Source organism: Eutrema salsugineum, unplaced genomic scaffold (genome assembly GCF_000478725.1).
Source record: "Eutrema salsugineum unplaced genomic scaffold, Eutsalg1_0 scaffold_17, whole genome shotgun sequence".
Taxonomy (NCBI): domain Eukaryota; kingdom Viridiplantae; phylum Streptophyta; class Magnoliopsida; order Brassicales; family Brassicaceae; genus Eutrema; species Eutrema salsugineum.
Window position 1 is genome coordinate 185,264 of NW_006256852.1, and position 11,100 is coordinate 196,363.

Here is an 11,100-nt window from a genome sequence, read left to right on the forward strand (position 1 = left end):
AGCCTAATGGTTGATCAAAGATTATTGATGTTTCAGGAGATTTGGATTTTAAATCCTAGAAAGTGTAATTTATTATTAATTTGCAGATTGAAAGAATATAGGATATTCTCTAAATATTTTGTAAATGTTGTTCAGATATTTTAGGCTGAGATCTCTTTTGGAATCTCGTTTTGTAATCCCTGATATTTGGGAACAGTTTTGGCTTTATATAGCCTTGTGAATACAACATGAAACCGGACGGGGAATTCACCATCTTTCATGGTATCAGAGCCTATAAGCTCCTAACCTCTTCTCTAAGTTCTTTCTTCTTCTTTCCCTCGTTCTCTCCTTCCTTTTCTTTTTCTCTCGTGTTATCTTTCAATGGCTGCTCCCCCAGCTGCAGTAGAACGCGCCTTCGGCGTAACAAATATCAAATCTCATATCCCCATCATACTTGACTTTGATGATCACAACTATGATGCGTGGAGGGAGCTTTTCCTCACACACTGCTTAGCTTTCGACGTCGCCGGACATCTTGACGAAACCCTCCTTCCCACTGGCGCTGATGATGCTGCTTGGCACAAACGTAAGTGGGGATTTTTCGGTGAGTAGAGAAATGATTGTTTTTGGTTTGTGGATACCAGACTTGGTTCGAGTCGTCATTGCGTGACGAGGAGCGGGAAGAATTTGTGTTGGTGGGTTAGTTTGTATGGGTGGTGGTGTTGGACCACGGTAAGATTGAGCATATGGGTTCCAGTTTTGAAACTGGTTCGGCCATGAATTGTAAGGTGGTGTCCACATGCCCGATGGATTCCATGTAGGGAAGTTTGGATTGAACTGGTTGTTGAATCTGCCACGACGGTTTCTCTTGTTGCCTCTGTAGTTGTTGTAACGCTGGGTTTGATTCTGCCTGTTTTGTTGTTGATTAGGAACCGGCGACGGTTGCGGATTGGAGACGACAAGCGCTGACGGTGATGAGGAATGGTCGGCGTGAGTAGCTGTAGCTCTGTGTTGGCGTTTGAGTCGAGTTTCTTCACCCTCCAGCATGTTTTTCGCATCATCGAAACTTGGAAAAGGGTCCTTGTGTTTGATAACATTAATGATGTTATCGTATTTGTCGTTGAGACCGTTGATGAGGTACATGACGAGAGTTCTGTCGGTGACTGGAGCGTCGACATTGGCGAGGAGGTCAGCAATGGATTTGAGTTTCTGGGAATAGTCTCGGGACTCGAGTGCCCGGAATGTCTCGGGAATTAATGCCCGGAAATTGGTACCAATATGGAATCGAACCCTGGTGGGAGCTGCAACGTTAGCGAGACTCGACCACTTTGTGCGGGTTCGAATTGGTGTTTGAAGAATGGTTTGAAAAATGGGAGCTGGTTCATCGTGGTCCAGAAATTTGTAAGGAGTATGTGGATTTTGGTGCTTTTGAGCAGCTGGAAATTTCTCTTCATCGAAATGGACGTGGCGAGATATGATGATCTTATTGGTTCTTAAGTCAAGGCATCTGTACCCTCGGTGCTGTAAAGGATAACCTAGAAAGAGACAGGGTGTGGATCTTGGTGATAATTTGTGGAGAGAAGAGTTATTGAGATTGGGAAAGCATAGACAGCCAAAGACTCGCAAATGATCGTATTTTGGATATTTCTTGAAAAGCAAAGTGTATGGGATCTGATTTTGAATTGCAGAGGATGGTAAAATGTTCAAGAGATGAACGGCGACATGGAGAGCTTCAACCCAATAACATGGCGAGAGCTGAGCTTGAAAAAGCAGAGATCGCACAGAATTGAAAAAGCAGCTGCTCAAAAGCACCAAAATCCACATACTCCTTACAAATTTCTGGACCACGATGAACCAGCTCCCATTTTTCAAACCATTCTTCAAACACCAATTTCGAGCCCCACACCAACACCACCACCCATACAAACTAACCCACCAACACAAATTCTTCCCGCTCCTCGTCACGCAATGACGACTCGAGCCAAGTCTGGTATCCACAAACCAAAAACAATCATTTCTCTACTCACCAAAAAATCCCCACTTCCAAAAAGCTATAAACAAGCCCTTTCTGATCCAAATTGGACACCAGCGATGACTGATGAACATGGTGCCATGATTGAAACTAGAACTTGGGATCTTGTACCTCGACCTCCAGGGGTCAATATTGTTAACTCTATGTGGTTGTTCAAACATAAGTATGATGCAGATGGAGCTCTAACACGCCACAAGGCCCGATTAGTTGCAAATGGCAAATCGCAGGAAGCAGGCATCGACTTTACCGAGACGTTCAGCCCAGTAGTCAAGCCTGCGACTATTCGCACTGTTCTAAACATTAGGGTAGCTCTCAATTGGCCGATCCATCAGCTTGATGTGAAAAATGCCTTTTTGCAGGGAGATCTTGAAGAAACTGTTTATATGCATCAGGCACCTGGCTTTGTGGATCCACAATTTCCCAATCATGTCTGCAAATTACGCAAAGCCATCTATGGCCTTAAACAAGCACCAAGGGCTTGGGATTCACGGTTTGCTAAATTTCTAAGTCAAATTGGATTTCTGCGCAGCAGAGCTGATGCCTCTCTTTTTGTTTTCAAAAGAAATCGTGATCTGGCTTACATACTCCTTTATGTCGACGATATAATCTTAACAGCTTCTTCAATGAGTCTTCTTCATCAGATCATCGCTAAGCTCAAAGAAGAATTCCCAATGACAGACATGGGGAAGCTCCATCACTTCCTTGGAATAAAAGTTGAGTACAATGCTCAAGGTATGTTCCTCAGCCAGGCTTCGTACGCAAAGGAAATACTTGATCGCGCGGGAATGGCTAACTGCAATCCATGTTCGACACCGGTGGATTTAAAATCCAAGCAATCGGCGGATGCAGGGAAGCCTGTTGACGATCCCAAGGCTTATCGACAGCTTGCTGGAGCTCTGCAATATTTGACCTTCACTAGACCAGACATCTCGTATGCTGTTCATCAGATATGTCTGTATATGCATGATCCTCGACAACCTCACCTTCAAGCCCTCAAGCGGATCATCAGATACATTAAAGGAACAGCATTGCATGGTTTACAGTTGACTAAAGGTCCAATCGATCAGCTAACAGCATATTCGGACGCCGACTGGGCTGGATGTCCGGACACGCGACGTTCAACATCTGGTTATTGTGTTTATCTGGGTAATAATCTAATTTCCTGGTCTGCAAAGCGTCAGCAAACAGTTTCTCGTTCGAGCTCGGAGGCAGAGTACAAGGGCGTGGCAAACACAGTTGCAGAACTCTGTTGGTTACGTAATCTGATGCTAGAACTACACTTCAACATCCACAAAGCTTCTTTGGTCTACTGCGACAACATAAGTTCAGTTTACCTCGCCACCAATCCAGTTAAACATCAACGCACAAAGCATATTGAACTGGATATACATTTTGTTCGTGAAAAAGTCGCTATTGGGGAAGTTAAGGTTTTACATGTTCCATCTAGCCTGCAATATGCAGACATTTTTACGAAGGGATTACCAACGTCTTTATTCGAATAATCGTAACTAATAATAAATAAATAGATAAAGGAGCCCTCCTTTATATGATCAATGTTGATACTACTTTTTTTATTTTGTAAATGTTGTTCAGATATTTTAGGCTGAGATCTCTTTTGGAATCTCGTTTTGTAATCCCTGATATTTAGGAACAGTTTTGGCTTTATATAGCCTTGTGAATACAACATGAAACCGGACGGGGAATTCACCATCTTTCACAGATTAATGGAGATAAACTTATAGAAAGTTTTTAACATGATGTATAGAAATCCGTTGGCGTGTATACAAGCAGGAGAATTATCCGTTGTAAAATTATTGCTATAATAGTTTTCATAATTTATAATAAAATAATAAAATAGTGTTTGAAAAAACACAAATGTTTGTTTTTCTAGTAGAGATTGGCTAACAATAAATCATCTACAAATGGATGTGTCATCTAAAATTTCCATCATCAAGATTCACAACCATAATCGATCTTACAGTCCATAAAAGAGGACTAGAGAATTACTATCTCATGATAGGAATCGAGCAATCAATGGCAACCGTAACATGGTTTGATGATAACAAACAATTATTTTTAATTATTTATAAACTATATCCGAATATTTCTGAACTAAACATCTGAATAACTTCAGGAAAAAAAAAAGATAATCAGAAACTAATCAAAAACCAAAATGATGAATTTTTTTTAGAGCGAGATGTTTTTCTAAATTACATAATAGATGCATACATTTTTTGTCAATATTTGAAATGATTAATATTTGGGAAAAAAAGTTATACAAATTTAATTAACACCAATTAAACAAAATATTATCGATTAAAATTTTATAATCAACTTACTAAAATATGAAGTTGTAAAAAGGTTCCGTGTGCCATGTTACCAGACTCGAACTCGAGTCGCCGGTGTATCCCGCTTCTATCAGTTTTCTGCTTTTCCATTAGAAATTAGGGTTTTGGAAGAGGAAGAAGAGCAAGAGTCTCTCCGTCTCGATTTTCCCTCATCTTGGTAATTTCTGTTTCGCTCTTGTTCGTTTCCTCTTGTTTCGTTCCCCCAAATCCAAATTTAAACCCTAATTTATGGGCTTTATCCTCTTTCGTTATCGCAGATTCACTCCTTTCTTATCGAAAGGCGATGGCTTCTTTGTTCAAGGTACACAAGTTTAGATTTTATCTTGTTTGGTGAATTCCGGTGAACGCATTTCTGGGTTTTGCTTATGATAGCTTGGAAACTCGAGATTGGTCACGGCAGTTAATTTTTCAGTGAATTGAGTGTATGAGTTGAAGCGATTGTTAACATAATGATGAGTGATGAAACCCTAAATCGACTAAATTGATTTGGAGAAATTGAATGTTTTCTCGCATTTGAAGAAGGATATTTGACTTGCTTTTAGCTGAACTTGCATATTTAGGGATTGAGTTTTGTCAATTTCATATTTGTTGATACCAGGAGCAAGCAAAGCTCTCGGCTTATCGAGATAGAAGATTCTCAGGAACACAAGAGGAGTTCGACGAGGCGCTAAGGACTTCTTCGACGGTTTACATTGGAAATGTGTCTTTCTACACAACCGAGGAACAGATTTACGAGCTTTTCTCCAGAGCAGGAGAGATCAAAAAGATCATCATGGGGTTGGATAAGAACACAAAAACACCCTGTGGTTTCTGTTTCGTCCTGTAAGTTTCCATTTTCAAAGGGTCTTTTTAACCAGTTTCACCTGTAAGTTTTCATGATGATAGGTTGGTGATTTTGCTTGTGTGTGTGTCTTGTTATCAGGTTCTACTCGAGAGAGGACACAGAGGATGCAGTGAAATATATAAGTGGGACTATTCTTGATGACCGGCCTATTCGTGTTGATTTTGATTGGGGATTCCAAGAAGGAAGACAATGGGGACGTGGTAGAAGCGGTGGCCAGGTATTCATCAAATGCATCTTCTTCTGTAATTTTCTGACCCTTTGTGTATACATTATTTGTTGTAACTATGTTTTTCTAATTTCATACAGGTTCGAGATGAATATCGTACTGATTACGATCCTGATATCCTTTCAATCCGCTTTTGTTGTGCTTAATAGTTCTTGTTTATTATGCATGCTTATTATAGACACAAACCAGTTGGGATCTGGCTTTGAGGTTTGATTGCTCGGTTTATCTATCCTTTTTTTTTTCTTTAACTCATTGATACCTAGAGGTGGTTATGGAAAATTAGTTCAGAAGGAGCTCGAAGCACAAAGGCAGCTCGTAGATTACGGTACTGGCTCATTGGGAGCATATCCTGCTGCTGCGCAATCGAATTGTAAGTTCTTTCAACTTTCTATCTGATCTACATGATTTGTTCCTGGTTACATGTTTTTGCACTGAACTGTGTATGGTCAACATGTGGGAGTACCACCATGAAACGCTAGTTCTAAGATTAGCATTGTATTGCCCAGAAGAAGACATCTTCTTGTCCTTTTACGGGTTACCTTTGTCATAGATAGTTATAATCATAAATCCTAACCTAAGGAGCTAATGGAAGTTCATCGTGTGAGAACTTGATAGTAGAGTCTGCATATAATTTATTACTTTGGAGATACTTCCATCTTCCTAAATGGTTAAATCAATCATGCAGATGGAAGGCGTGGTGGTGGAGGAGGCTATGGCCAAGGAGGAAATCGCCATGGAAGAGGAGGAGGAGGTATATATGTTACTAAATTAACATAATGGATAGTAAAATTGCAAATCATCAGCCACAAGCATAACTTAAAACCCATTTGAAGTTTTTAATGTTTTTTTGCAGATTACCATCGGAAACGGCAAAGAGACGATGATCGTTATGGACGTGAGAACTCGAGAAGAAACTCAGATCAGGAGTCTAGGAGAGAGACTGATCATGACATGAGACCGGTATTAATTAAAAGAGATTATTCATTCTCGCAAATAAACTTTTTGAGTGAATTTTGGTATGTTACTGATGTGATGCTTGGGACATTGCCTGCTTTGTGTGAATTTAACAGGAGAAGAACCCACGATTCCGTGAGAGCGGTGACTCAGACGATGACGGTGAAGATGATCGGAAGAGAAGATCTTGATTTTGAAGTTGCAAATGTTGTTGAAGGATCAATGTAATCTTTAGTTTTATGAGTCTGAACTTAATTTGGGGTTTGCTAGATTTTTCATTACAACACTTTGAGTTGGTTTCATCAAATGTCATATCCTCGTGTAACTAACTTTTTCTCATTGATCAACTGAAATATCATTTCGAGACTTTTGGGCCAAAAGAGCCTATTTGAAGGCCCACCATAACACTAGCCAAATAAAATGTATCAATCTGGCTCTCCGTTTAGGATGTTGAGGATTGTATAATCTTGAATGCCTTCTTGAATATGTAGACAAATTGTTATATTCTGAAGTATATAATTTCGTTATAGATAGGTGCAAAAGGTGAAAATAAAATTTTCCACACTTATCCATATTGTCTAAAAAAATCTTTAAACTATTTTATCGAACAAGTAATTAATCTTTCACTTTGCATTGATTTGACAAATTAGATCTAACTAGGAATATATACAAATGGGTTTCTGTCCGAAACTTCATGTTTAAAACTTGTTAAAAACAATAAAAAACTCAATGTTTAAAAGAAAAAAAAAAAGAGATAATACTTTTTTTTTTTAAAAAAGAGACTAATACGACCAACTTGCTTAACTTCGATACATGTACTTCATATATACTCCTTGGAGTAAGAAATACATATGATCAATCAACAAGGATTTATCATCTTCCTTGCAAAAATACTTATAAATTAAAGAGACCAAAAAAAGAAAGATGTTAACAAATGCAATTTCGACGAATTTTGTCTCTCTCAAGGACGAGGAGGAACATTAGGAACGCCTTGACGTTGTAACTCCGTCATGACGCCGTCAACTGATGGCGGTTTGAGTCCCAGAGGAAGCGGTAGCCACGGCTTTGTTATCACGTCTCCAATAGCGGCGTCTATGCTCTCGTTAGACTGCACCGTCAAAGTCAAACACAATTAATAGGATAAGGTTATCAAAATTAAACAAACTTTTTTGGATTATCTCATAATCAAAGATAAAACAAAAGAAAATTCAAACAAACTAAAGGTACACTCACGGGATGAATGTCGAGAGGAGGATTAGTAGGGCCTAATGGTCTTGTAGGAACACCAATGCTTGTTTCTGATTTAATATTATACATCGAATGATTCGATGATGATGCCATACCATATCCCTACACATATATATATACACGTTAAACCCTAATTAAACAATACAACATCAGTTTTAATTATACAGTCCGTGTTGCATGCATAGTAACTTATAGCTCTTAATCTGATTAGTAATCCTCTTAAAAATTAGTTTAACTTGTATATCAAAGGAATAGTGAAATATCCAATGACTTGCTATAAAGAAATCATTTCTCAAATTTGTGCATGTTTAGAATGGTAAAATATGGTTATGTTTTTCATTTAATAATTTTGTCGTTTCGTTATAAATTTTGTAATCATTGTTTTTCAATTATCATAATTTTAACCGTGTAACCAATCAAAATCAATAAAACATTTTAGAAATGAATTTTACCTGTGGATAGAGTGGCTGTTGGTGCCAATATGGTGGATGAGCTGGCCAAGACGACGGAGCCACCGCCGCAACGGCCGGAATCGGAAACGTCCGATGAGTAGTCGGTGGAATGTTAGGCTTGTGTTTAGGCCACGTAGGATGACCCCACACGTGCAAAGGCCTGAAGTGGCCGTGATGCAATGGTGTCACGTGCGGTGGATAGCCTAAAGCAGGAGCCATCCACGGCTTCTTCCCTCCTCCTCCTCCGGCAACTGCCACGGTGGCATGTCGTCGGAGATTCCAGCTGGCAGCTTCTGCTTCACGCGCTAGTAAATGCTTCCGGTGTGACCTATATTTCTACCATTACAAGAGAAACCCACAAAATTAATCTCATGAAACGGATCTGAGTTCGTGTGTATTTTAAATTGTTTTTTTTAATAACTAATAATACCATAAATTCTGATTGGTTAAGAATATAGTTATTACAGGTTAGTAGATGTAAAATTTAGTCAATAGATTTTTAGATGGTGAAATACCTGGAGATGGCTAGCGACATTGTGACGAGTGAGAGATTTAACATTCATAATTTCCAAAATCCGAGATGGCACAGCCTTGTCTACCCCTAATTGCTCCACCGCTTGTACGAATTTCCGGTGTAAATCCGGCGTCCAGTCCACCTGATTTACCGGTAGCAAGAAACACAAATTGTTTAGATTGATTATTATATAAAAAACAAAATTATTTATTTACTTACAACAAATTAGATGATTAATCTGCCATGTGCCGAAAACATAAAAATTAATCTTAAAAATTAAAGTTTTTGCTGTTAGGATATTAAATTGTTTAATATAGAATAATTTTTTTATCTAAAATCGACAAACTAGATGATCGATCTGTCTTATGCGAAAAACATAAAATTTTATCTTAAAATCAGATAGTTTTAAGATTAAGATTTTGCTGCTATAAAATTAAACTGTTTCATAAATATATGTTTTTTTTATAAAAAAAAAAATCTAGAGGAATTCAAAACATACATTTACGATGTATTGTGAAAAAAATGTTGAACAAACCCATATTATAAAATCCTCTAAAATACCCAAAAGTTTATGGCATTAAATCAAATCAATGGAATACTATTAAGAAAAAGGTAAAAATTTAGTATTTTTTCAAAAGGAAAAAGGTGATTTAATATGGTTAATTAGGAAAAATATATAGATAGAAACAAACCTTGGTTTTCTTCTTAATCTCGTTATTAGCTGATAAACAATCTTTATTTTTCTTCCCTTTACGTTTGCCTCTACGCACCGTTTTGTCCGTATCACCACCAGCACCACCTTGAGGCTTAAACTCCCCACCGTCTCTCTCCGATGTCTCCGACGCCGTCGAAGTGTTTCCCTCCATTTCTTGTTCTTCATCTCTTCCGCTGCCGCCGGAATGTTCCCCGAGAATCTCCAAATCCGGCAAAACATCGTCTCCATCGAATCCAATGAAAAGGTCGTCGTAGTAATCGATCCCTTCAAGAAAATCGAGACTACCGTCGTCGGAGAAATCTCCGACCGTCTTGAAGTCCGGCAAGTCTTCCGTCGTAAAATCTGCAAAATCAGCCGCCATGTGATCGTCCTTTGAGGTGGTGTTGTTTACGACGAGGGGAGACACAGTTAACATCGAATGGTGAAAATGGAAAAAAAAATCAAGATTCGAAAATTTAGAGAAAACAAGAATGACACACAGTGAAGTAGTATTATGTGTCTATATATATATATATATATAGATATACATAGACGTGTGTGTGAGTGTCTGTATAGATATAGATAGTTCCAAGGTTTATTAAAATCTTTATATGCCATGTATATGTGTTGGTGGGACTGACATGAGCAAAGCTGTGGTTGAGAGATATGACTGACATAAAAAGAAAATATAAATTCAAAGTATAATAGTTTTTTTCCATTAAAAGATTAGGAAATTACGTTATGTCCATTTTTATAAATATTTCTTTAAAAATATTATGAAATTTCTTTAATTTATATTTATAAATTTCTTTATAAATATAAGTTACAATGATACTGTAGATGAAAAAAATATTATAGATGAAAACACTACTCAAATATTAAAAAATTTATCGCAAACATTCAGATTACTCGTTAAACAGAAATCATAAAAGTTTTCCGAAATCCAAACTCGGTCCAAGTTCGATCCAATATTATTTAAAAATGAAAATCGAGTTGGGCCTTACGTATAATTAAAATTAGGCTTTTTATTAACGTAAAAATACATGTTTATCTTAAAATTTACGTTTAAATTTTTGGGCCTCAAACAACCGTTTATCTTGTTTATCTTTTGGACCGAACTTGTCGAAACCATAAACAATTTTAACAAAAAAAAACATTTCCATATGCCGAGAATTTGTTTAAAATATTAAATTTAAGATTTGATTTAAGAAGATTATTGTGCTAACTACTCTAAATTTATGACAATCATATAATTCACCATATTAACGGATTAAACATTTAGCTGTCATGTTTCATATATAGTGTATATGGTGCTAATGTAGAAGCAGCAATGCATTAATCAAATTTGATGGTAACAATATTGATAACTATTGTAGATGTCTTAAATTAGTAAATAACTAAATATCTTAGGATATGAAATTATTTTAAATGTTATGTTTTTTTTTTAAATAAACTAAAATCACTGGGATTAAGAAGTCATAAATAATTTTTGACATTTTCATGAAAATGTATTGTTTTAATACTTGACTAAAAAAATCGAGCCAATAAAATAAAAGACAAAGTAGAATGTAAATTTTCATAATAGAAATAAAATTTAAGTTTTGCCTATAAATTTTCAAAAAATAAGATAAAAAGAAATTTAAAAATATCAGGGAGTAAAAATTATTATAGTTAGTAACGACAATGGCAAGTATTGGCAACGTACAAAGTTTTTTTGTTTAAGGACATACACACAAATATTTGTCATATTAGTAACCATAATATTTGTCGTAGTAGTAGTAACCATAACAATAAATTTCAATAACTCAT

At 36.9% G+C, this 11,100-nt stretch overlaps 2 protein-coding genes across 2 annotated transcripts; one reads left to right on the top strand and one right to left on the bottom strand.

Annotated features, from left to right (window-relative positions):
* The first annotated feature begins 4,382 nt into the window (after positions 1–4,382).
* Positions 4,383–6,747, top strand: LOC18020676 (nuclear cap-binding protein subunit 2). The gene is made up of 9 exons (XM_006403066.2): positions 4,383–4,516; positions 4,617–4,660; positions 4,958–5,181; positions 5,282–5,420; positions 5,510–5,543; positions 5,689–5,799; positions 6,115–6,180; positions 6,283–6,389; positions 6,500–6,747. The coding sequence occupies exons 2-9, from the start codon at positions 4,643–4,645 to the stop codon at positions 6,572–6,574; spliced, it is 774 nt and encodes a 257-aa protein (XP_006403129.1). The 5' UTR covers positions 4,383–4,516; positions 4,617–4,642; the 3' UTR covers positions 6,575–6,747.
* A 422-nt stretch (positions 6,748–7,169) lies between these two features.
* Positions 7,170–9,797, bottom strand: LOC18020677 (transcription activator GLK2). Its single transcript, XM_006403067.2, has 5 exons — positions 9,290–9,797; positions 8,599–8,739; positions 8,084–8,419; positions 7,617–7,733; positions 7,170–7,491 (listed from the first exon to the last, which is right to left on the bottom strand). Exons 1-5 carry the CDS (start codon positions 9,725–9,727, stop codon positions 7,345–7,347), a joined length of 1,179 nt encoding a protein of 392 aa, XP_006403130.1. The 5' UTR covers positions 9,728–9,797; the 3' UTR covers positions 7,170–7,344.
* Between the last annotated feature and the right edge of the window lie 1,303 nt (positions 9,798–11,100).

Bases quoted from the DNA above. Each gene is read 5' to 3' on its own strand.
- LOC18020676 (XM_006403066.2), top strand. The intron at 5,544-5,688 runs ATATCCTTTCAA...ACTCATTGATAC, and splicing joins TCGTACTGATTACGATCCTG to CTAGAGGTGGTTATGGAAAA. The intron at 5,800-6,114 runs GTAAGTTCTTTC...TCAATCATGCAG, and splicing joins TGCTGCTGCGCAATCGAATT to ATGGAAGGCGTGGTGGTGGA.
- LOC18020677 (XM_006403067.2), bottom strand. From the start codon at position 9,727: ATGTTAACTGTGTCTCCCCTCGTCGTAAACAACACCACCTCAAAGGAC. The intron at 8,420-8,598 runs GTATTTCACCAT...TTGTAATGGTAG, and splicing joins ATGTCGCTAGCCATCTCCAG to AAATATAGGTCACACCGGAA. The intron at 7,734-8,083 runs GTAAAATTCATT...ATATATGTGTAG, and splicing joins AACAGCCACTCTATCCACAG to GGATATGGTATGGCATCATC.